A 27,178-nucleotide genomic window follows, 5' to 3' on the forward strand; every position below is an offset into this window, starting at 1 on the left:
TGCTTTAGTTCTGATCAGTAAAAAAGATTTAAAACATATAGCGTCACTATACGTGTATCGCTAAAACCTCTGATAAAAGGTATATAAATATAAAATAAGCTAGCTTGCGTAGTCCCTCCTGTTTCCTTCAGACTGAGGAGAGTCCATTTAAATTGCTAATCGTAGCCTCTTAGCCACCTTCCCCATATGTGCCCTGTATTCCCCACACGCTCCGGTCATTTGGCTTATACCTCATCGAGTTGAACACAGAGTAGACGCCGCGTAGCATTAGCATTAGCGCTGGGGCCCTGTGTTTTCAAATGGACTCACGGAGCTCCCCGCGCAGCTGTTAGCCATAGCTCATCCTAATAGAGTGTTTACTACAGCACCTGACACCTCCGCTGCCGCTAAATCCTGACGAGGCTCCGGACGCCACTTAAACAGATGAAAAGAGAGAAAGAAAAAGACAGGAACAGAGAGAGAGAAAGAGAGGGGGGAAACAGAGAGGGAGAAACAGGGAGGGAAAAACAGAGAGGGAGAAACGGAGGGGGACAAAGAGAGAGAGAAACAGAGAGGGAGGAAAAGAGAGAAACAGAGAGAGAGAGAAACAGAGAGAGAAACAGAGAGAGAGAGAAAACAAAGGGGGATAAATAGAGAGAGAAACGGAGAGAGAGAGAAACACAGAGAGAGAGAAAAAGAGAGAGCGAGAAACAGAGAAGAGAGAAACAAAGAGAGAATCACAGAGGGGGAAACAGAGAGGGAGAAACAGGGAGGGGGAGAAAGAGAGAGAGAAACAGAGAAACATACAGAGAGAGAGAGAAACAGAGAGGGAGGAACAGAGAGAGAAACAGAGAGAGAGAGAGAAACAGAGAGAAAAACAGAGAGAGAGAGAAACATAGAGAGAGTTTAGTCCCGGTTTAGTCCCGGTTCAGTCCTGACTTAGTCCTAATTCAGTCCTGGTGTAGACCTGGTTTAGTCCTTGTTTAGTCCTGGTTTAATCCTGGTTTAGTTCTGGTTCAGTCCTGGTTTAGTCTTGGTTTAGTCCTGGTTTACTCTTGGTTTAGTCCTGGTTTAATCCTGGTTAAGTCCTGGTCTCTGGAGGCTCTTCTCCTCCCTCAGTCTCTCCATCTTCATTAAGCTTCATTTGTGTTGTTTGGACCAGTTCACTGTGTTAATCAAATGATCCAAGAGGAAGTGTCTGAGCTCTGTCAGCAGCTTCTGTCTGTCTCCTCTCCTCCATCTCCTCTCCTCCTCCGTCTCCTCTGTCTCCTCTCCTCCGTCTCCATCTCTCCTCCGTCTCCTCTCCTCCTCCGTCTCCTCCTCTCCTCCATCTCTTCTTCTCCTCTCCTCCATCTCCATCTCTCCTCCGTCTCCTCTCCTCCATCTCCTCTCCGACTCCTCCTCTCCTCCATCTCCTCTGTCTCCTCTCCTCCGTCTCCATCTCTCCTCCGTCTCCTCTCCTCCTGCGTCTCCTCCTCTCCTCCATCTCTTCTTCTCCTCTCCTCCATCTCCATCTCTCCTCCGTCTCCTCTCCTCCATCTCCTCTCCGACTCCGACTCCTCCTCTCCTCCATCTCCTCTGTCTCCTCTCCTCCGTCTCCATCTCTCCTCCGTCTCCTCTCCTCCTCCGTCTCCCCCTCTCCTCCATCTCCATCTCTCCTCCGTCTCCCCCTCTCCCCATCTCTTCTCCTCCTCTCCTCCATCTCCTCTGTCTCCTCTCCTCCGTCTCCATCTCTCCTCCATCTCCTCCTCCGTCTCCCCCTCTCCTCCATCTCTTCTCCTCCTCTCCTCCATCTCCTCCTCACCTCCATCTCTTCTCCTCCTCTCCTCCATCTCCTCTGTCTCCTCTCCTCCGTCTCCATCTCTCCTCCATCTCCTCTCCTCCTCTCCTCCTCTCTTCTCCTCCATCTCCTCTCCTCTGTCTCCTCTACGTCTCATTGTCTTTACGTCCTGCAGCTCTGGGGCTCTGGGTTTCTTCATTAGGCGCCATTTTGAGGACTTAGGAGCAATCAAAGGACACTTTAATCTTGTTAATCACTATGGCAACAGTCAGCCATGGATGAAAAGGTATATTTTATACTATATCAACACATGTATAGAGTTTAATATAAGAACATGCTGCAACCACGAAATACTGATGCTTATGTCGAGAGCGGGATTCGAACCGGTAACCTTCAGGTCACTGGAAACAGTCAAATCATTTTTCATTTCAGTGTTGAGAAGGGTTATCTCCTCCTTATACCAAACGGAGCTCAAACGTTCCACCTCGTCGCGATAATCGTGATGAGAACAGGCTGTGCTTGTCTCGTGTTTTGTGTTTGGTGTTTGGGTTCAGTTCCTCACAGAGACGTGCTCACGTTTAAAGCCTCAGTGTGGGAGTAAACGATGTGCTTAATCAACTCCCGTCATCACAATAAGGTGCAGAGACGCGCCAATTAAGTCCATTAACCTCCTGCCCCGAGACGGCTCCAATCAGTCATATTTTTAAAACAGAGCACAGACGCAGCGTTTGGGCGAGATCACATCGTTTGTCATGTTTTACGCACACATCACTGATTCACGCGGGAAAATAACATCGACTTAAGCCATGTTCTAACACTGTCACCTCCTCAAAACACACCTGGAGTAGTGTTTTGTTTCATTCACCCATGTTTGAGTAAAACTTTGTTATTAGTTTGTCTACATATCCAAAGCTCAAAATGCTCTGTTCCACCTCGTGATGTCATCAAGTGGTAGTTTTACAGCTCCTTTTACCTTTAGTTCAGTAGAGATTGGCAATTCCAAGATTGAAATGATTCTAGTGAAGGTGTGTGGAGATTAAAAACACAGTGGAGCACTTTCTGTATTACCACGTGATGACATCACAAGGTGGAACAGAGTGTTATCAGTTTGAGAGAAGAACTCAGCCTAAATATGCAGGGTTTGTGTGTTAAACATGTGTGAATGAAACAAAACACAGCTCCAGGTCTGTGTGTGATGAGGAAACATGAGAGCATCGATCAGAGAATATGTTGTACTTTGTGATCTATTCCCATGTGTGTTATATGTGTGTTATATGTGTGTTATATGTGTTATATGTGTGTTATATGTGTGTTATATGTGTTATATGTGTTATATGTGTGTTATATGTGTGTTATATGTGTGTTATATGTGTGTTATATGTGTTATATGTGTGTAATACCCTCAGTGTCCAGTAGGGTCATAGTGGTCCATGGGTGTGTACTTGTCTATGTGTCTTATACTTGTGAAACAGAGACACATCAGTATAAACAGATTCAGCAAAGGTTCATTTATGTCCTGACGTTTATTTTAATATTGAAACCAGCTTAAACCACTCTATAGTTTCAAAACTAGTCTTAGTATCGATTAGTATCAGATTTTTGATATTGTGACAGTCCTAGTATGCACAGATTGGGAGTCGTGTTTGTCTAAATCTGCCCCAGACGACTGTGGCTATAGACCCACTGAAACGGTTGTGTTTCGATCACTGTTTTGGCTGTGGTAAAGTGATGGCCCAGTAGCCCGCTTTAAATACAATCTCTTTTGTCTCGCGGCGTCTCAAAGTCTCCAGGAGATAATGAGCGCACGTGTAGTACTTCCTGTTTTTGTGTTTATTTTGTGTCAAAACATGAAAACAAATCATTGGACATCGGAGGAATTTGTGCAGCGGAGCTAAAAATACCCACGTTTCGAGTGTCAGTCAAAGCAGCTCATTTGAATCCCTGTTATAATTCTGGCTCTCCGTGAGGCGTTCAGGGCCCGTGTGTGTTATGGGCTTTTCATCGTGTGCTGGAGAGGGAGTCACGCCTGTCACATTCACACTTGTTCACTGGACTCATTTTGATCATTTCATCACAAACCTCCATCTGCGTTTGCTGCTAATAATCCTCCTGTGTGCCACAAGGAATAAACACCCAGCCAGACCTGGTCTAGTCCTGGTTTAGTCTTAGTTTAGTCCTGGTTTAGTCCTGGTCTAGTCCTGGTTCTGTGGACTGTGTAAAGATGTGGACTGAGTGAGTGTGACATCACCCACAGCGTTCAGCTCCCAATGAAGCTTGAGGCTAGCAGTTGTAACGGCTAATCTGGAGCTGAATTCCACATTTGGAATTCCAACTGCGAATATCAAAGCAACCAAAGAGCCAATCCAGAGCGAGGCTGTTGAAGCTAACGCCCCTTCTTGCTCCCTGCTAAACCAGTTGTGTGGGCACTTAGCAACGCTGGCAAGGCAAGACCAGTCACAAATTGTACACAAAGTAATTCAAAGTGCTTTACAGAATAAGAAAAGCATTAAAATCACAATACAAAAAAAAACCCCACACACACATGCAGCTAAACAGAACCAGAGCCTGGATTTAAACATTGTCAAAGTTGAGGCCTGTCTCACATCTTCAGGAAAATGTTCCAGGTTTTAACTGCACAAAACTGAAACACTAATGCCCCATGTTTAGTCCTGGTTTAGTCTTGGTTTAGTCCAGATTTAGTCCTGGTTTAGTCCTGCTTTTGTTCTGGTTTAGTCCTGGTTTAGTCCTGGTTTAGTCCTGGTTTAGTCCTCATCTTGTCCTGCTTATCCTGCTCCATGCTCCAGGACTCCACTCCACCATTTTCCCCTCTCAGTTCTTTCTTGCCGTGAATCGTTTGGCAGTCCCTTACATATAGCTGACTTTATGCAGGAGACTATTGAGTTTGAAATGAGGCAGTGAGAGCCATTGTTGAGCTGTGGCTCTTTGTGGCTCTCTGTGTCTGTGTCAGTGTAAACAACCCCAGAGCTGTTCTTCTTCTCCTCTTTGTAAAGCTCACAAAGGCAGGACGCCATGACGATACGAGAGCGGCGCCTTTAGATAGACGTTAAGTGTTTACCTCTGAGAAAAATGGCCTTCGCGACACCTTCACTATTCTGCATATGCAAAGAGACCGTGGAGTAGCATCACGCAGTGGAGGTACTGTATGTATGTCTATGGGAGGAATGTTCAGAAGTTACCATGGAGACACAATGCAATTTAAAGAGCACGTTTTCAAGAGCCTATGTTCAATCTGAGCGATTTTGAACAAAAAGGTAAGCGTGACTAACTGAAAAACTGTTGGCTAACACCAGTGCTAGCTAGCTTGTGACTGTAATGTTATTTGAGAGGGACTTGTTTAACAGCACAAATCAGATCACCTGTTGGAGCTCTTTATGGTTAGATCGTGTTAAAACAAAGCTCAGATTATAGTCTAACTTAAGTAACAGCTTCAGACAGAGTAGTGCCTCAAGTTAGCTCCAGAGGAGAAACAGGAGCAAGAGGAGAAAGAGGAGAGAGGAGAGAGAGAGGAGACAGAGAGGGGAGAGAGATCAGGCAGAGTCAAGAGAAAGGAGAGGAGAAAGAGAGGAGAGAGAGGAGTGAAAGAGAGGAGACAGAGAGCAGACAGAGGAGAAAGAGAGGAGAGAGAGAAGAAAGAAAGAGAGGAGACAGAGAGGAGAGAGGAGACAGAGGAGAAAGAGAGGAGAGAGAGAAGAAAGAAAGAGAGGAGACAGAGAGGAGAGAGGAGACAGAGGAGAAAGAGAGGAGAGAGAGAAGAAAGAAAGAGAGGATACAGAGAGGAGAGAGAGAGCAGACAGAGGAGAAAGAGAGGAGAGAGAGAAGAAACAAAGAGGAGAGAGAGAAAGAGAGGCAACAGAGAGGAGAAAGAGAGCAGACAGAGGAGAGAGGGAAAGGAGAGGAGAAGAGCGAAAGAGAGGAGAGAAAGAGGGGAGAGGAAAGAGAGAGGAGAGAGAGGAGGGAGAGGAGAGAGAGAAGAGAGAAAGAGAGGAGAGAGATAGGAGAGTGAGGAGAGAGAGAGGAGAGGGGAGAGAGAGGAGAGAAAGAGGGAGAGGAGAGAGATGAGCGGGAGGAGAGAGTGAGAGGAGAGAGGAGGGAGAGGAGAGAGAGATGAGAGAGAGTAGAGAGGAGGGCAGTTGGCCTTGTGGATCACGCCGACATGTAAAACACAGCTGCTGTTTCTGTTCATGGACTAAACGCTTTGTGCTTTGTGAACTGTGATCACAGTGCTTTACTCATGGGTCAGCGTCCTGTTTGTAGCCGCCATTTTGAGGACCTTTTATCAGTTGTTTTTTTTTTTTTTTTTCCAAGCTACAATAACATTTCTGGCGGGCCTATATTCTTCCATGGAAATGTTATTGCTTTGCCTGAAACGTTCCACAGTATGGCAATAAACCTGTTTATCTCCATGGAGACAAGCCACCAGCCACCAGGCTCCATCTAAAAAGTTCCATAGTACATCTTGATCCCTTTTCAGTCATGATGTAGTCCTGGTTTAGTCCTGGTTTAGTTCCGGTTTAGTCCTGGTTTAGTCCTGGTTTAGTTATGGTTTAGTCCTAGTTTAGTCCTGGTTTAGTTCCGGTTTAGTCCTGGTTTAGTCCTGGTTTAGTTCCAGTTTAGTCCTGGTTTAGTTTCGGTTTAGTCCTGGTTTAGTCCTGGTTTAGTCCTTGTTTAGTCCTGGTTTAGTCCTGGTTTAGTTCCGGTTTAGTCCTGGTTTAGACCTGGTTTAGTCCTGGTTTAGTCCTGGTTTAGTTCCGGTTTAGTTCTGGTTTAGTCCTGGTTTAGACCTGGTTTAGTCCTTGTTTAGTTCTGGTTTAGTCCTGGTTTAGACCTGGTTTAGTTCTGGTTTTCTCATTAAGGTAAAGTCACTTTCTAGATGTCACCTGCACGTTTCCATGGGAACAGAACATTAAAACCACACTTCGGAACATTCTTCATGGAGATAGTTATATATTTATGCCAAACTGTGGGAGATTATAGTCAAAGGAACATCTCCTCCTCCAGGTCAAATAAACGTCAGGTTTGTGGAGATGCAAGCCCACTCACCGTGAGGACAAGTTTTACAAGTTTGCCAATGTGCTACAAACAACCAAAATGAAAAAAAGCTTTAATTTTAGTCTATATTTTGGCTAAAAAGTTCCATACTGTGGCTTTAATGTAGCTCCTGCATGCTCTAAACTTCACAGTCTTATATGTGTAATGTTGTGAGAAGCACATTTTTTTCAGATTTCCCAGCTTTAATCTGGTTTCCTCGGTGTTCTCACTCTTTGGTTTGGTTTGATTAAAAACCTTTTTCTCTCATGCAGCGTTCACAATAAACTGACACAAAACACATTTAAATCTCTCTATACTTTGGTAATTAAAGTATTTCAAAGTAAAGTCTATTTATATCACCTCCGCCACAGTTAAGCCTTATGCAGAGAGAATATTAAACAGACATAATTACATCCTATTATCATATTGTGTTGTGTATAATTACTCTGTTAATTAGCTGCTAATTGCTGTGTACTCATGTGTGCTAATGCTAACGCTGTTTGTCTATGAGATTAAGTTAGCAGTGCCACAGTGGAGGATGGATGACACGCACTTACTGGCTAAGTTAAAAGCCTTCTACTTTTACAAAAACAACATTTTCTTAGCTTAAATTTGACTTAGCGAGTCAATTAAAACAGCAAATCTAGAACTGTGTGCGAAAAAAAGTTATCCCTAGGATAATCAGGAGTTTTGCTAATCTTTGCTAGCAATAATATTTGATCATATTGTTTGGCTAACTGGTAAACACTCACACATTCACACATACAATCACACATACTGGGGGTGACGGGGGTTGAGTGTCTTGCCCAAGGACACAACAACATCATCAATCATCTGTGAGAGCTGGAATTGCACTGCCAACCTGTGGGGCAGTGGACCTGACTGTGTGACTAATGATGTTTAAAACTGTTTATAACTCCTCCACGGCAGTCGTGTCCTGGTTTAGTCCAGCTTCAAGTCTAACTTGGTCTAGTCCAGGTTTAGTTCTGGTCAACTCCTCCTTCAGTCCTGGTGTAGTCTCGCTTGAATCCTGGTTTAGTCCTCCTTCAGTCCTGGTTTAGTCTCGCTTGAATCCTGGTTTAGTCCTGCTTCAGTCCTGGTTTAGTCTCGCTTGAATCCTGGTTTAGTCCTGCTTCAGTCCTGGTTTAGTCCTGCTTCAGTCCTGGTCTAGTCCTGCTTCAGTCCTGCTTCAGTCCTGGTTTAGTCCTGCTTCAGTCCTGGTCTAGTCCTGCTTCAGTCCTGGTTTAGTCCTGCTTCAGTCCTGGTTTAGTCCTGCTTCAGTCCTGGTCTAGTCCTGCTTCAGTCCTGCTTCAGTCCTGCTTCAGTCCTGGTCTAGTCCTGCTTCAGTCCTGGTTTAGTCCTGCTTCAGTTCTGGTCTGACGCTGTACTGACTGGGTTACCTATCACATTGCTTTCTATCTGTTGAGTATTGTCACATAGAATGTAATCTGACATTCACCAATTAAAGGTGTACTCTGTAAGTTTTCTTTATTGTTTTCCTCAAATGTTCCACAGTGTAGCTTTAAAGCTCCTATATTATACAAAATGGACTTCTGTGAGCTTTTTGCCATGTTAGAACACTGTTCCCTCCTCAAAAAGAGATCTAAAGTTGTGTTTCATTCACACATGTTTGAGTAACACTTTATTATTAGTCTGTTACATCTCCAAAGCTCAAAATGCTCTGTTCCACCTTGTGATGTCATCAAGTGCTAGTTTTCAAGTTAACAGCTCCTTTTACCTTTAATTCAGTAGAGACTGGCCAATTCCAGGATTCCTGAAATGATCCAAATGATTCTATAAATGAAGGTGTGTGGAGTTTAAAAAACACAGTGAAGTACTTCCTGTATCACCACATGATGACATCACAAGGTGGAACAGTTTGAGTTTGAGAGAAGAACTCCATCAGTACCATCAAAACAAATTACAGGTCACATCTGTGGAGAGGCCATTCTCTGCACAGTAAGAATCCTTTTGTTTTTCAATATATTTTTGAGTAATAAAAACATCTGTAATTGAATATGTAAATCATAAAAAAACAACAACTTTAATGCCATACCGTTGAACATTTCTGGCAATTTAAGAAAAACAGCTAGAAAAGTTACTTACTGCACCTTTAAAGATGTATAAATAATAACAAACACCTGCTGTAACACGGGCGCTCCGAGGTGCACACTCGAGCTGCACATTTGTGCTCGTGCTAATGATGTGCTAACGACGCTAACGCTAATGAGTCGTTTGTGCTGTTCTTCTGATGTTCTGGTTGTGACGAGGGGCAGAGGTGAAAGTGTGACTGAAGCTGCCATCACACTGAATACGCTGTTAGCATATTAGCAAAACACAAGACGGAAAATATACAGCACTTCTCTTTGTGGAAGTCACCTGAGGACAGCAGAACTCGTTTATTCATTTAGCGAAAAAAGGCTTTAGCATCAGGTTGACATCCGCAGTATCATAAGCGAAGGGTCTAATGGAGTTTGTTTTCATCTGCGTTGTGCTGTGACAGAAACATTAATGGAAAAACACATATTTTGGTTGTGTGACATTGTTTATAACAGTTACAGCGATTCAGCTTCAGTTAGAAATAGAGATGGGACCACAGACTGTGTAAAGAAGTGAGTGTGACGTCACCACAGCGTTCAGTCAAATGAAACTCATCGAGGCTAGCAGTCATAGCGGCTGAATTGGAGCCAAGTCTTGACCATGAATGTCATGGCAACCAAAGAGCCTAAGCGAGGCTGTTGAAGCTAGACACTATGTACCAAACAGGAAGTGATCATGGGAGCACTTCTGGCTCCATTGACTTTGAACATTTAAGTCCAAAATGATGAGTCTGACAGCAGCAGTTACAGAGAGAGGACACACAGTTTTTACACAGAAAGTTAATTGGAGCCAGAGTCGATGGAGCAGGAAGTGCGCCCATGACCACTTCCTGTTTGGAATGCGGCGGCTAACAGGTTAGCTATGTCCATTTATATATCAGCTTCCAAATATCGGTTCAGTCGATGCTGGGACATTGATATAATAATAATATTAACTGTGCGTATTTGGCTAAAAAAAAAGTTGTTCTGTCATTACTTGAGGGATAAATAACAACCTGCGTATCACATTTGGATAAGTTTTGTTCTATTTTATTTCAGTTTTAAAGGGCCCATATCACACTATTGTCTGACCTCTGTTCTAATGTAGTTTCCTCATCACAAACAGACCTGGAGTTGTGTTTTGTTTCTTTCACATAAACGCTACATATTTAGGCTGAGTTCAGAAAACACTCTGTTCCACCTTGTGATGTCATCATGTGGTGATACAGGAAGTGCTTCACTGTGTTTTTAAACTGCACACACCTTCACTAGAATCATTTGGATCATTTCACACCTGGAGTTGGCCAATCTACTACTGAACTAAAGGTAAATGGAGCTGTTAACTTAAAAACTTCTCTGCTCCCTTTTCCCCTCTTGTCCTCTTGTCTCTCCTCCTCCTCATCTCCTCCCTCTTTAGGCTGAGCTGTTAACTTGAAAACTACCACTTCATGACATCACAAGGTGGAACAGAGCATTTTGAGCTTTGGAGATGTAACAGACTAATAATAAAATGTTACTTAAACATGTGTGAATGAAACAAAACACAACTCCAGGTTTGTTTTTAAGGAGGGAGCAGCGTTAGAACATGACTTGAAGCTCACAAGAGTCAGTTCTGTGTAATTTAAGACCTTTTAGGAAATAAATGCAGTTTTTAGTATGTGCTCTTGTATCAGTTGATATCGGGGATTGGCATAGTGTAGAAATCGGTATCAAAACTGGTTTGGAGACTACAGTTACAACAAGAATTTTCAACTAAAAGGTTCCATGGCTTAAGCATTTTGCAGAGGAAATTGTATAATCTAAATGACTCCAGTATAACATCATGTCAAATTAAGATTTCGATTTGCGACATACAGTGCGGCCCTACAGCTCATGGTGTATTTTGTCCCCTCAGGCTCTCCATACCGGGACAAGATGACCATCGCTATCTTGCAGCTCCAGGAGGAGGGGAAGCTGCACATGATGAAGGAAAAGTGGTGGAGAGGAAACGGTTGTCCGGAGGAGGAGAGCAAAGAGGCCAGCGCTTTGGGAGTCCAGAACATCGGCGGCATCTTCATCGTCCTCGCCGCGGGGCTGGTCCTGTCCGTGTTTGTGGCCGTGGGCGAGTTCCTGTACAAGTCCAAACAGAACGCGCAACTCGAAAAAGTAAGCCGACGTCCCTGTATTCAAAAACATTGAACCACAACAGGGGATGTAACAATATGTGACTCTTACTGAACAAAAAAAGATGTAAAATGCCTCTGGAGTCTTATTGTGGACTGGAAACCAGGACTAAACCAGGACTAAACCAGGACTAAACCAGGTCTCTCTCCCTCTGTCTCTCTCTCTCCCTCTCTCTGTGTCTCGCTCTCTCTCCTCCATCTTCATTTCTTGGTTCTGTTTCTGCTGTTCCTCTATCTTGGTTTTGTGGTTTTGTTATCACTTAAAATAATTGTCTACATTTGGAAATATACTTTATAAGCCACATCTCTGTTTCCAATAAGGCATTTCGGTATTGGAGCTCCCTCTGTTGTCAGCAACGGGAATGAACAACCAAGAAATACACAAATGAAGTTGTTATGCTATGACGTGAATGCTATGCTAATAGAGCTATATATTTGTTCTAACACAATTTGACCACAGAATGAGTCCTATGATGGTTTATGGTCTTAATAACTGCATAGAAGACATCTGGATCTTTACATACGACGCAACAATCTGAGCAAATTTCGAACAGAGCATTTTTGAGAGCTCAGAGATGATGACTTTGGATTAATGGATAATGAAACTACATATAATATGGGAAAAAGCTAAAAAAAAATAAAATCTAGCTTGTATAATCTGAGCTGGAAAATGTGACGTGTTTGAAACGAAGATAAAAGTCATACTCTGAGATTATAAAATGTTTTTGCAAAGATTAAACATCTAAAGATGACAAACCTGAGTGTTTTAGGCGGCGTTCACATTTGTCCTGGATTGGTCCTGGTTTAGTCCTAATTTAATCTTGGTTTGGTCCTGTTCTAGTCCTTGCTGAGCACTGGATTTAGTCCCTTTAGTCCCAATTTGGCGTGATGTGTGCAAGTAAGAACACAGGGTTTAATCTAGTCCTGGTTTAGTCCTGGTTTAGCCTTGGTTTAATCCTGCTTTAGTCCTGGTTTAGACCCGATCTAGTCCTGATCTAGTCCTGGTTTAGTCCTGGTTTAGTCCTGGTTTAGGCCTGATCTAGTCCTGATCTAGTGCTGGTTTAGTCCTGGTTTAGTCTTGGTTTTGTCCTGGTTTAGTCCTGGTTTAGTCTTGGTTTAGTCCTGGTTTAGTCCTGGCTTAGTCCTGATCTAGTCCTGATCTAGTCCTGCTTTAGTCCTGGTTTAGTCCTGGTTTAGACCTGATCTAGTCCTGATCTAGTCCTGGTTTAGTCCTGGTTTAGACCTGATCTAGTCCTGGTTTAGTCTTGGTTTATTCCTGGTTTAGTCCTGGTTTAGTCCTGGTTTAGTCTTGGTTTAGTCCTGATTGAGTACTGGGTTTGACTGCAGACTTTAAATCAAGACGAAACAAAACATGACAGGTCCAACTTTTTTTATTTTATTTTATTTTATTGTATATTTTTTTTCACAGTCTGACCCTGTTTGACCTCAAATCAAATTCTAAAACATGAACACAACCTGAAATGCTTCTGACAAAAATAATAAAAGCAGAGCAAACTACAAGGACCATGATCCTTTGCTCCTTTTTAGTGTTGTCCTTATGTTGGGTCTAAAGACAAGTACACACATAAATCTTACTACTTCAAATACTTGTATATTGTTACATCCCCTCCCACAATGCATTGCATGATAGCAGAATTTCTTACCACTTTGAAAGCCATGGAACCACAATCTCATGGCCCGCTAACAAAGATGCTAATTGCTAACGTAGTGCTGCCAAATTTGCAGTGAATCAATACAAATGCTGTACTTTTGCAGTTAAATAAGTCCGTGTTTTGGTTTTTATCACTTAGGCCCAATGGCGACAACGAGATAAGAAACGTGAGGAATTCTGCTGTCACCATGGAACCAAGCTAGACTTTAACCACCAGCTCAAATGACGAGCAGGAGGCTAACTGTTTTTAACGCACACAAACTGAAACACTGGCTAACGGCTAACGGCTCCGAGGGCCTGGGAACACTTTAAAACAAACTAAAGATATCATTCTGTGAGAAGAGCCACCGTTTTGCATTGGCGCATGGCGATCACAACCGCTCCCACCTCCTGCTCCTACCGCCATCCCACTCTGCAACCTGCCCCATCTGCTTGCACCTGGTTTTGTCTTTTTTTTTGTCTTTTTTTTTTTTTATTTCTCTGCACAAATCTCATCATTTTTGGGGGATACGTTAAGGAGCTAATGTGAATCCGAAGCCAGCAAACATCAGTGAACTCCTGTTGTAAACGCCTGCGTAATGGAGGGCTGATGGACGTCTTTACGTTTGACAGAAAGTGCGTGTAAATTTGAAGTTTAGACGGTATTTTAGTACAACCAAAGACGCAATATATTTTCTAATGCAAAAATGTGGAGTTATTGACATGTAAATATGAAAATACGTATGAATACTACACTACAGGATCCAGTACTGTACATGGAACACAAAAAAATACAACTTTAAACGGCCCATATTACACTGTCGTAATGTAGTTTCCTCATCACAAACAGACCTGGAGTTGTGTTTTGTTTCATTCACACATGTTTAACAGACAAACCCTGCATATTTAGGTTCTTCGCTCAAACTGAAAACACTCTGTTCCACCTTGTGATGTCATCATGTGGTAATGCAGGAAGTGCTCCATTGTGTTTTTAAACTCCACACAACTTCACTAGAATCATTTGGATCATTTCAGTCTGGAATTGTCTCTACTGAACTAAAGGTAAAAAGGTTAACTTGAAAACTCCTCTCCTACTCTTGTCTCTTCTCCTTTTGGCTCCTCTCCTCCTCTTGTCTCCTCTTCTCCTCCTCGTCTCCTCTTCTCCTCTTGTCTTCTCTCCTCCTCTTGTCTCTTCTCCTCTTGTCTCTTCTCCTCCTCTTGTCTTCTCTCCTCCTCTTGTCTCTTCTCCTCTTGTCTTCTCTCCTCCTCTTGTCTCCTCTCCTTCTTTTGTCTCTTCTCCTCCTCTCCTCCTCTCCTCCTCGTCTCCTCTTCTCTTCTCTCCTCCTCTTGTCTCCCTTCCTCTCCTCCTCTTGTCTCCTCTCCTCATCTCCTCCTCTTGTTTCCTCTCCTCCTCTTGTCTCCTCTCCTTCTTTTGTCTCTTCTCCTCCTCTCCTCCTCGTCTCCTTCCTCTTTAGGCTGAGCTGTTAACTTGGAAACTACCACTTCATGACATCACAAGGTGGAACAGAGCATTTTGAGCTTTGTAGATGTAACAGACTAATAATAAAGTGTTACTCAAACATGTGTGAATGAAACAAAACACAACTCCAGGTCTGTTTTTGAGAAGGTAACTTTACAATTTACAAAACAATACACTGCAGCTGATGTCATCAATATTTCCTGGGGGTGTGATGCTAACTAGAGGCACTGCTCTGTCTGAATCTCTGTTCCTCAAGTTTGATTTCAGTAAGACTTTAATCCGAGCTTTGTTTAACTGCTGAACATTCCGCCATAGACTTACAAGTAGAACCCCCCCAGCATGATGCCAAAGTATCAATATGAACTGGTTGTAGAGGAATCGGGATAGTAGTTCTACTGCAGGTTTAAGTGTGAATCTGTATGTGGGGCTGGTTAAAAAAAAAATCTAATTATGATTTATGTTTTAAAAATAGAATTATGGTCAAAATTTACTTTTAAAACAAGTGATGGGAGAACAATTTACAGGAAAATAGAAAAATGAACTGAACAGATCCGAACTACAGGGTTACACGACCCCACGGAGATACAGGGAGGGCATCTGACACACAGAGAAGGCATCTGACACACAGGGAGGGCATCTGACACACAGGAAGGGCATCTGACACACAGGGAGGGCATCTGACACACAGGGAGGGCATCTGACACACAGGGAGGGCATCTGACACACAGAGAAGGCATCTGACACACAGGGAGGGCATCTGACACACAGGGACATTTGAGCATATGTCTGCACAGATCTTAACTACAGGGTTAGACGTTTTATGCAGAATGAAACAGGAGATTTTGTTACTTGTAGAGAAAATGATGGTACTTTAAATATGTCCGCCTTTGAGATTTGCTAATTGTGTCCATTTTAATAGAAATTTGGTGGATGTCACTGACAACATGTTAAACACGACACAAATAAAATGAATACTTCACCAGAGACACTTCAGACACTTCTGTGTTTAGAAAGAGACATGTTTGTGTCTCAATGCTAATGCTAATGCTAATGCTAACGCAAATTTGGAGGCATAATTAGTATTAAAACAACACCACGAACTGAAGTATTCTACATATAAAATAACTGGGTAGTCTTTATTTTAAAGAACTTGAATTTTAACAGATTGTTTATTTTATGTTTTCTGATTTCAATAAAAGTGACTGTTAGCTTTGAGATGCAGTGAGCTAGCGAGTGTGCTACTGCACACAGAGCCTATTACTCACATATGACCGTGTGGTTTTGAAAGGAAACAACATGAAGACATAATTGAAAGTAAAAAAAAAAAATCCAGTTTGCTCTGATACGTGAGCTCACACTCAGAGTCACGGGTGTAAATACTTTAGAAATACAAGTCAGGTCTGCGGCGTTTCCACCTCTCCACTGCCCTCCATTATGAACTATACGTATATAGTTATGTCATAAATTATTCAAACTCTCTTGGTGCTACTTAAAGTTTATTTACAGTGTAGTCTACCTCGATTAGAACAGGAAGCCATTTTGAAAATATATTTGGATTTCAAACCTCTGTCCTGACGTGTAAATATAAAAACGTGTATAAAAACATGTAAATTATATTTTAATGCGTAATCTATCTACAAGTATTTTTTATTTTATTTTTCCAATACATTAAAGGTGCTCTGTGTATTTCTTCTCGAGAGGGGTCCACCACCTGCTTATCTCCATGGTGATGTTGCTTTTCCTGCAATGTTCCACATTATGGCATTGTTTTTATTGAAAGTCGTGCTTTCTCACTGTTTGCTGGGTCACCTCTCCACAGATCTGACCTGTAACATGACCTGGTAGTGCCACCTGTTTGTCTCCATGGAGATACATACATTGAAGTACTGTGGAACATTCCTGGCAAAGCTAGAACATCTCCATGGACACAAGCAGGTGCAGATCCTCAACAAGAAAAATTATATGTTATCATTGGTATTCCTTTGTTAATCTGCTGCTTGTCTCCATGGCGATGTTATTGCTTTGCTGGGAATGTTCCACAATAAGGCATTGTTTTGTTTCTTTTTTTGCTCAAACATTCCTTGAACAACATAACATGCCTTCTCACTGTGAGCTGCGTTGCCTCTCCACAGATCTGACCTGTAAATTTGCCTCGCTATCTCTGTGGAGATAGATACATACTATGGAACATTCCAGGCAAAGCTAAAACATTTCCATAGAGAGAAAAGTTCCACAGTGTAACTTTATGTATGTAGTATTGTAAATAGTAATCACTCGTTTGGATTAGCATCAACAGAGTTGGCCATTAGCATTGACAAAGTTAGCCTTGCTCGTTTGGATTAGCATTGACAAAGTTATCCATTAGCATTGACAGAAATTGCCTCGTCTGGAGTAACTTCAACGGAGTTAGTCTCGCTTGTCTGGGTTAGCATTGACACAGTTAGCCTCGCATGTTTGCATAAACATTGACAGAGTTAGCACTCGCTACAAACACCTCGACATTTCGCGTTGAAAATGGTCTGTGTGTCCCCCATGCAGCTCAGTTTGGATGTGGGTTTGAATGTGAATGTGGGGTTGGATGTGGTTGTGGATGTGGGGTCAGATGTGGGGTCAGATGTGGGGTCAGATGTGGGGTCAGATGTGGGTTCATATGTGGGTTTTGATGTGGGTATGGATGTGAGCGTGGATGTGGATCAGATGTGAGTTGGGATGTGGGTGTGGATGTGGGGTTGGATGTGAGTGTGGATGTTAGTGTGGATGTGAGTGTGGATGTGGGGTTGGATGTGAGTGTGGATGTGGGGTTGGATGTGAGTGTGGATGTGGGGTTGGATGCAGGTGTGGATATGAATGTGGATGTTAGTGTGGATGTGAGTATGGATGTGGGGTTGGATGTGAGTGTGGATGTGGGTTCGGATGTGGGTTCATATGTGGGTTTTGATGTGGGTATGGATGTGAGCGTGGATGTGGATCAGATGTGGGTTGGGATGTGGGTGTGGATGTGGGGTTGGATGCGGGTGTGGATATGAATGTGGATGTTAGTGTGGATGTGAGTGTGGATGTGGGGTTGGATGTGAGTGTGGATGTGGGGTTGGATGCGGGTGTGGATATGAATGTGGATGTTAGTGTGGATGTGAGTGTGGATGTGGGTGTGGATGAGAGTGTGGATGTTAGTGTGGATGTGAGTGTGGATGTGGGGTTGGATGTGGATGTGGGTGTGGATGTGAGTGTGGATGTGGGGTTGGATGTGGGGTTGGATGTGAGTGTGGATGTGGGGTTGGATGCGGGTGTGGATGTGAATGTGGATGTGAGTGTGGATGTGGGTGTGGGTGAGAGTGTGAATGTTAGTGTGGATGCGGGTGTGGATGTGAATGTGGATGTGAGTGTGGATGTGGGGTTGGATGTGAGTGTGGATGTGGGGTTGGATGTGAGTGTGGATGTGAGTGTGGATGTGAGTGTAGATGTAGGCTCGGATGTGGGTGTGGATGTGGGGTCGGATGTAGGTCAGATGTGTGTTTTCAGGTTGTTTCTCCAGACACATCATTACGCTGTTTTTACATCTGGTTCTATTGAGTTTATTGACCAAGACCAGTGTTTTCAACAACCCTAATGATCCTGGACTTAAGAGCCACATCCCTGATAAACACATCAGCTCTGTGCACAAACACTCATGCTAACACAGCATGCTAGCACAAGATGCTAGCATGAAGAACTACACTGTATAAAATATATTTATAAAATGTATTTATAAGGAACGATGTACGATGATAGACTGTCTCAAGGAGGAGAGAGGGAGTGAGAGGGAGGAGAGGAAAACACCCAGTTCCACCTTGTGATGTCATCATGTGTTTTTAAACTCCACACACCTTCACTAAAATAATTTGGATCATTTCAGTCCTGGAATTTTTAATCTCTACTAAAATAAAGGTAAAAGGAGTTGTTAACTTGAAAACTAACAATTCATGACGTCACAAGGTGGAAGGTTTGATTTCAGTAAGACTTTAATCCGAGCTTTGTTTAACTGCTGAACATTCCGCCATAGACTTACAAGTAGAACCCCCCCAGCATGATGCCAAAGTATCAATATGAACTGGTTGTAGAGGAATCGGGATAGTAGTTCTAAAACTAACAATTCATGACGTCACAAGGTGGAACTGAGCATTTTGAGCTTTGGAGATGTAACAGACTAATAATAAAGTGTTACTCAAACATAGGTGAATGAAACAAAACACAACTCCATGTCTGTTTTTGAGGAGGGAGCAGCATTAGAACATGACTTACAGCTCACAGGAGTCCATTTTGTGTGATATAGCACTGTTAAAACTGGGTCAGTTTTAGGCTCATATACATTAGAAATAATTGGTACAGTGCCTTTAAAAACACCGCTTTTTGTAATGTACACAACTCCACCAAAAGTGTGCGTCCTCATAGTTCATATTATTTGTGTATCTTACATTGAGGAGATAAACACAGAACATGAGCTGTCTCGTCACAAACACCACACACACATTCGTTTCTAAATGTGCTGTGAACACATAAGTACTCTGAACCTGAAGTTAAATATGTTCTTACTCATGACGCGCTCGTTATGAATACTACGATTATGCATAATTATGATCTCCACACAGCTCCTCCATCAGCGCAGGGCAGGAGTCCACGTGGCGTTCGCTGGCACTCGGTAAAAATGCGCTCTGCCCAAAGGGTGTGTTCTGAATCAGGATCTGTTGCCTCTGCCTCTGAATGAGAATCACATCACTGTTTGGTAATAATAGAAACAGCCTCTGCTCCCACCTCCAGGAAAACCGGGATAAAGAAAGATGTAAGCCGGAGCCGGAGGCAGGTTAAAGGCGCTGTTAGATCCATTACTGTAAGAAACACAAACACGGCTGTATATAGCACGCTGCAGCAGGGCCACAACAAAACACATTACTCTGTTTTATCTGTATATTTTCAATCTTCCAACAATAATTTGTTTTTGTTTTTTTTTCTTTTTTTTTTTGGAAACCATCTTGAAAAATGAGCTAAAACGCTTGTGTAAACATCGGAGATTTCAAGGTACAATATGTAACTTTCTGGTGTAGGGTCCAGCTGTTGCTTGCCTCCATGGAGATGTTATTGTGTGGTCAGGAACGGTCTACAGTGTGGTATTACTCCATAGAGACACGCAAGTGGCACCTCCGGGTTAAGTTACAAGTCAGATCTGTGAAGAGGTGACCCTGCTCACAGTTCATGTTTTTCAAAGTATTTTGAACAATAAAAACAGTGTACTTGAATAATTGTGATATAAATGTCACTGCAAACCATCTCTTTAAAGCAGCACTGCGTAATATCTCCAGTAAAGTGCACCCTGCCAACTCATCTCCAGGGAGATGTTCTGCAGTGTGGCATTAAAGTGTCTTACATTCATTTGATTAATGCAGTTTTTATTCATTCTATTTTAAATCATGCCAGTCTGGTGGCATCACCTCCGCTATGGAGATAGATAAATTCAATGCCATAACGTGGAACATACTAGACACATTTTGACAGTTTCCTTAAAGACAATAGTCTTATTCTAATTTTGCATTACACAACATTTTAGACATGATCTCTTTTCTGGTGCTCGTCTCCATGGAGATGTTAGTGCATTGCCTGGAATGTTCCACAGTACAGCATTAAAAGTGTCTTCCATTTATGTGATTAAGAGTGCTTTACCGTGCCGGACTCTCGCCTCTCCACAGATCTAACATGTACTGTAACTTCACCTAGAGGCACTGACTAGCGGTCTCTACGGAGATAGAAAAGCTTAATGCCAATAACCATGCAGGCGAATCACACCTGAAAAGTTACGTAGTGCAGCTTTAAAACCCTTTTTAAAGTGCAACCCACAAGGTTCTGTTCTGTCCCCCTCACTCTTCTTTCATATTTGACACTTATATAAACAACTCTCCACATTCTGATTTGTCATTTAAACCATTTTGTTGTGAGAATGTTGCAGAAGACGATGGACTGTTCACTCTTTTATCAAATGGCACAAAACGCACAAATATCCAGAGATTCACTCACTGTTTACTGTTGGTCACATGATCACAGCTACACTGGACTGTGAGGGTGAAAATACAAACATTTTTGACCCCATGAAATGAACAGGCGTAATATCAGACTGATAAAAGAGACAAAAATACAGAGAAAAATGATTGAATGATTGGCACCAATATGTAAAAAAAAAAAAAAAAAAAAAAAAAAAATAATAATAATAATAATAATAATAATAACATTGCATACAAAACTTAAAGGGGCCATATGACTCTATTTTCTGATCTGTGGTTCTAATGTTTCTGTATCACAAACAGACCTGGAGTTGTGTTTTGTTTCATTCATACATGTTTAACACATAAAACCTGCATATTTAAGCTGAGTTCTTCTTTCAAACCTTTTGGTTCATTCTGTCCCACCTTGTGATGTCATCATGTGGTAATACAGGAAATGCTCCACTGTGTTTTTAAACTCCACACACCTTCATTTCTAAAATGATTTGGATGATTTCAGACCTGGAATTGCCAATCTCTACTGAGCTAAAGGTAAAAGGAGCTGTTAGCTTGAAAACTACCACTTCATGACATAACAAGGAGGAACAGAGTATTTTGAGTTTTGGAGATGTAGACAGACTTGTGCGAATGAAACAAAACACAACTCCATGACTTAAAACTTACAGGAGTCCATTTTGTGTGATATAGGAGCTTTACAAACATGAGCTGGCTCCCTGCTCCACAGATCTGACCTTTTACTTGACCTGCTACATCACTTGCTTCTCTCCATAGAGACATACAATTAACTCCATACTGTGTAACATTCCAGGCAAAGCAATAACATTTCCATGGAGACAAGCCTGTGACGGATGCAAGAAAAGTGACTGGGCGCCCCTTTAACCTACACAACATGATGCATTTTGTTCGCACTTTAGCGTGATTAAAGCTAGGCCCGTGTAATGTTAACTTTTCCGATACAAAGCTAAACGTGCATGTCTTCAGTTGCCGTGACGAAGGCTTCCACGGTTACCATCTTTTATAATTGGCGCTCCCACAGTCCGGTGCTAATGGTTGTATAATTAGCGTAATGCGACAAACACGCTAGCCTTTTGTGTTTCCACAGCTTGCGGGCACAGCTCCGAGTAATTAAACGGCACCTTCTCTTTCTCTTTTTTTTTTCTTTCACTTTTGCTCGTCGCGTCACGGTCAAACTTGGCGTCCTGAGCACCTCTTTGTTGTTGCCGTGCCGAGGCTGCACACGCTGTAATTTGCATTTTATAATAATTTGTGCTCTGTAACATTAGAAGGGACCTAAAGTAGCAGCTAGCTTAGTGGCTAATGGGATGAGCTGTGAGACTGGTAATAGTGTTGTAACAGCGTCGTTTGGAGTGTGTTTTGGAGATGAATGCGTTTCACTGAAGCCAGATTGTACGAGTAAAACAACGAATGATTATGTCACATGGAGATATATTTAAAAACACTGTCATCGTTTTAATAAAAGACTTATTCACACTTGTGAGCCTCCATTTTGATTTGAACAAGTCGCTGTGAGTTTTGTTAGTTTTATCTATTCAAAACAAGGTATTTAATAGTGATGGGGCTGCGATCGTCTCTTTTATGGGATCTGAAGTATTGAGTTTTTGAGAGTGGGAGGGGAGTGAGTTTACCTTTTGAATCAGAATTAAAAACAATTAAAGTTATACCACAATATTAATATGATATAATGAAGCGAAATGTGTTTTTTCTGTATGTCCTGTGCCCAAAGCTCTCACTCGTGCCGCCTGTTCTGTTTCTCTTCTGATTCTTGTGTTAAAATTCATAAATATTTGGAAGAAAAAGATTTGATTCTTTTCAAAACTGAGATCCGGTTCCCCCGTTCACATTAAGGAACCGTTCAAAAGAGCCGATTTCTTCACAAACGTCACATTACTATTATTTAAACAGGAACAGTTTGAAGACTGCAGATTCATGAAGAGAAAGATTATGTTTGTGCCATATATAAATGGACATAGCTAACCTGCTAGCCGTCGCGTTCCAAACAGGAAGTGATCATGGGCGTACTTCCAGCTCCATCAACTCTGGCTCCAATTAACTTTCTATTGAAAAAACTGTGTCCCCTCTCTCTGTACCTGCTGCTGTCAGACTCGTCATTTTGGTTTTAAAATGTTCAAAGTCGATGGAGCCAGAAGCGCTCCCATGATCACTTCCTGTTTGGAATGTAGCGGCTAGCACGTTAGCTATGTGCATACATGTATATAGTCTGTGAATCAGTATCAGTTTAAGCTGTAGCCACCAGCACGTACAAGAAGAAACAATCTCACCTGTCGTTATTTCTGATTCCAAACATATTTCAATTAAAGCTACAGTATATAACTTTCTGGAGGTGTACGTTTCCATGGAAATACAAAGTTAAACCACACGTAGGAGCATTCTTCACGGAGACAGATATATATTTTGCTCCATACTGTGGAATATTCTAACAACAAGGAACAACATTGCCATGTAAACAAGCAGGTGTAGGCCCTCCTCCAGGCCAAGTAAGAGTCAGGTTTGTGGAGATGCGAGCCCATACTAAGATCAAGAATGTTTTTTATTTTTATTTATTTTTATTTATTTATTTATTTTAATTAGGACAGTGCATATTAATCAACATGTCAACAAATAGCATCAATGTAAATATGCCGGAATTAGCACAATAGCTACTTTACACCCGTTGTCCTAAGTTTAGTGCAATAAACAACCAAAATGAAAGAAAAAAAAGAAAAAAACAAAAACATAATAAAACATGCTTTAATTGTTTCTTTTTTGTTGGCTAAAAAGTTCCATACTGTGGCTTTAAGATGCACTTTCACTTTTTTAGTGAAGTGAAATATTTCCCACTCTGTGTTCAGTCCCAAAACGCCTCACACATCGAGAGTGTGTAATCCTCATGCTTCAGCACAGCCTCTTTTACACAGTCTGACCCACTGACCCACAGTCTGACCCACTGACCCACAGTCTGACCTACTGTCTGATCCACAGTCTGACCCACTGACCCACACTCTGACCCACAGTCTGACCCACAGTCTGACCCACTGACCCACAGTCTGACCCACAGTCTGACCTACTGACCCACAGTCTGACCCACAGTCTGACCCACAGTCTGACCCACTGTCTGACCCACAGTCTGACCCACTGACCCACAGTCTGATCCACTGACCCACTGACCCACAGTCTGACCCACAGTCTGATCCACAGTCTGACCCATTGACCCACAGTCTGACCCACAGTCTGACCCACAGTCTGATCCACAGTCTGACCCACTGACCCACAGTCTGACCCACAGTCTGATCCACTGACCCACTGACCCACAGTCTGACCCACAGTCTGATCCACTGACCCACTGACCCACAGTCTGACCCACAGTCTGACCCACTGACTCACAGTCTGACCCACTGACCCACAGTCTGACCTACAGTCTGACCCCTGTTGGACTCTGACAAACATAATGTTTGTACAGTTTTTTTAACCTGTGAAAAGTGCCAAGTGGGTACAGAAAGTATTCAGACTCCCATTAAATGTTTCACTCTTTGTTATATTGCAGCCATTTGCTAAAATCATTTAAGTTCATGTTTTCCTCATTAATGTGCACACAGCACCCCATATTGACTGAGAAACATGAAATTGTTGAAATTTCTGCAGATATATAAAAAAAAAAAAGAAATATCACACGGCCATAAGTATTCAGACCCTTTGCTGTCACCCTCATATATGTAACTGCTGGGTGCTGTCCGTTTCTTCTGATCCTCCTTGAGATGGTTCTACTCCTTCTTTGGAGTCCAGCTGTGTTTCATTAAAGGTCAAAGGAACCGCCTGAAGAGCTCAGAGGCAGAACTGTGGCAAGGCACAGATCTGGCCAAGTTTACAAGAAAATCTCTGCTGCACTTAAGGTTCCTTGACCTCCAAAATCCTTAAATGGAAGATGTTTAGGACGACCAGAACCCTTCCTAGAGCTGGGCATCCGGCCAAACTGTGCAGTCGGGGAGAAGAGCCTTGTTGAGAGAGGTAAAGAAGAACCCAAAGATCACTGTGGCTGAGCTCCAGACATGCAGTCGGGAAATGGGAGAAAGTTCTAGAATGTCAACCATCACTACAGCCCTTCACCAGTCGGGGCAGAGTGGCCCGACGGAAGCCTCTCCTCAGGGCAAGACCCAAGAAAGCCTGCACGGAGTTTGCTAAAAAACACCTGAAGGACTCCAAGACGGTGAGCAATAAGATTCTCTGGTCTGATGAGACCAAGGTAAAACTTTTTGGCCTTAATTCTAAGTGGTATGTGAGGAAAAAACCAGGCACTGCTCATCACCTGTCCAACACAGTCCCAACAGTGAAGCACGGTGGTGCCAGCATCATGCTGCGGGGGTGTTTTCCAGCTGCAGAGACAGGACGACTGGTTACAATCGAAGAAAGATGAATGTGGCCAAGTACGGGGATATCCTGGACAAAAACCTTCTCCAAAGTGCTCAGGACCTCAGACTGGGCCAAAGCTTCACCTTCCAACCAGGCAATGACCCTAAGCACACAGCTAAAACCAAACTTAAACTCAATTGAGTATCTCTGCAGAGACCTGAAAATGGCCCCCAATGATCCCCAAATCCAGGTGTGAAACACTTGCTGCATCATTCCCAAAAAGACTCATGTCTGTATTAGCTCAAAAGGTGCTTCTACTAAATACTGAGCAAAGGGTCTGAATACTTACGGGTGTGTGATATTTCAGTTTTTCTTTTTTAATAAAGCTGCAAAAAATTCTACACTTTCATGTTTCTCAGTCAATATGGTGTGCTGTGTGCACATTAATGAGGAAAACATGAACTTAAATGATTTTAGCAAATGGCTGCAATATAACAAAGAGTGAAACATTTAATGGGGGTCTGAATACTTTCTGTACTCACTGTAAATCATATAAATCCATAAACACCAGACGCTCACGGGTCTCCAGGTTCACTCTGATCCTACTTTTCTGCAGCTAATGAAAAGTCTTTTTGATTTTATGACATATAATTTTATTAAGAAAACTTTTCTTTGGTCAGACTAACTCTCTTTACCTGCGACGGTGGCATTTCAGTGACGTTTCAAACCGAAGCTCGTCGCCGCTTTGACCATTTTGAACTAAAGTCATTAAAAACTTCCAAACCTCAGGCCTCACAAGGTGTGAAACATTTACATTGTTTTATTATGAAGATGTTTTTGCTGTTATACCCCTCTATGTCTGAGCCTGTTTTACATACAGATGATGTCACCACCTAACCCCTCCCCTTTATGTAAATGAGGCTGACACAGACATAGAAGGTTCTGTAGCTTTAAGTGAAATTACCGTAAGTTTCTGTGTAAAAGGGGCTGACGTTTGCCATGGTTGTCCACCCTCCCCTCTTCCTTCCTGTCTCCTCTGCTCCTCCTCTCCTCCACTGCTCTCTCTCCCTTTTCCTCCTCTTCTCTCTTTCCCTGACACCTGCTCCTCCTCTTCTCTCCCTCTTTCTGCTCCTCCTCCTGTCTGAGCTCTGCTCCCTCTCTGCTTCTCCTCTTCTCCCTCTCTCTCTCTGCTCATCCTCTTCTCTCCCTCTCTCTGCTCCCTCTCTCTTCTCTCTCCCTGACCCCTGCTCCCTCTCTGCTCCTCCCCTCCTCCTCTTCTCTCTCCCTGACCCCCACTCCCTCCCTGCTCCTCCTCCTCTTCTCTCTCCCTGAACCCTGCTCCTCCTCCTCTTTTCTCTCCCTGACCCCCCGCTCCCTCCCTGCTCCTCCTCCTCTTCTCTCTCCCTGACCTGACCCCTGCTCCCTCCCTGCTCCTCCTCCTCCTCTTCTCTCTCCCTGACCCCCACTCCCTCCCTGCTCCTCCTCCTCTTCTCTCTCCCTGAACCCTGCTCCTCCTCCTCTTTTCTCTCCCTGACCCCCCACTCCCTCCCTGCTCCTCCTCCTCTTCTCTCTCCCTGACCTGACCCCTGCTCCCTCCCTGCTCCTCCTCCTCCTCTTCTCTCTCCCTGACCCCCACTCCCTCCCTGCTCCTCCTCCTCTTCTCTCTCCCTGAACCCTGCTCCTCCTCCTCTTTTCTCTCCCTGACCCCCCACTCCCTCCCTGCTCCTCCTCCTCTTCTCTCTCCCTGACCTGACCCCTGCTCCCTCCCTGCTCCTCCTCCTCCTCTTCTCTCTCCCTGACCCCCGCTCCCTCCCTGCTCCTGTAGCTGGTTTTCAGTCTCTTGCCTCCGTCCATGCTCCTTCCTGTTTTGCTTCTCCTCCTGCTCTTCCCTCGCTTCCTGCCCATGGCCGAGGCTTCTGCTGTGGCTGCTGCTGACTAACCCGCCTGAAGGGGGCGCTCTGACCCACGGACCGCCCGCCGCCTGTGTGAGGACCCATCCCATCCACACAAGCACACACTCATTTTATGCAACTAACTAAAGTTTCCTCATCACAAACAGAAATTGAGTTGTGTTTCATTCACACATGTTTAACACACAAACCTGCATATTTAGACTGAGTTCTTCTCTCAAACTCAAAACACTCTGTTCTACCTTGTGATGTCATCATGTGGTAATACAGGAAGTTCTCCACTGTGTTTTTAAACTCCATACACCTTCACTAAAATCATTTGGATCATTTCAGTCTAGAATTGCCAATCTCTACTGAACTAAAGGTAAAAGGAGCTGTTTACTTGAAACCTACCACTTCATGACATCACAAGGTGGAACAGAGCATTTTGAGCTTTGGAGATGAAGACAGACTAATAATAAACTGTTACTAAAATACGTGTGAATGAAACAAAACACAACTCCAGGTCTGTTTTTGAGGAGGTAACAGCATTAGAACATGGGTTAAAGCTCACAGAGGTCCATTTTGTGTGATATATATTATTTAAACTCAGACTAGGAGCCATACCGTCTGTCCTCCTCCTCTGTATGTTCATTTGATTTGGTCTGGATGCACCGTGGACCTCCCACTGATTGGAGGCTCTCATTTGGTTCCATCAT

General features: G+C 43.1%; 1 protein-coding gene across 1 annotated transcript in view; it reads left to right on the forward strand.

Moving 5' to 3' along the window:
* grik2 (glutamate receptor, ionotropic, kainate 2) overlaps nucleotides 1–27,178 on the forward strand; it is a 280,443-nt gene that overhangs the window by 237,026 nt on the left and 16,239 nt on the right. The window contains exon 15 of the mRNA XM_033980607.2: nucleotides 10,781–11,031. Within this exon, the coding sequence (XP_033836498.2) occupies nucleotides 10,781–11,031 (251 nt within the window). The remainder of the gene's footprint in view (nucleotides 1–10,780; nucleotides 11,032–27,178) is intronic.

Source organism: Periophthalmus magnuspinnatus, chromosome 16 (genome assembly GCF_009829125.3).
Source record: "Periophthalmus magnuspinnatus isolate fPerMag1 chromosome 16, fPerMag1.2.pri, whole genome shotgun sequence".
Classification (NCBI taxonomy): Eukaryota; Metazoa; Chordata; class Actinopteri; order Gobiiformes; family Gobiidae; genus Periophthalmus; species Periophthalmus magnuspinnatus.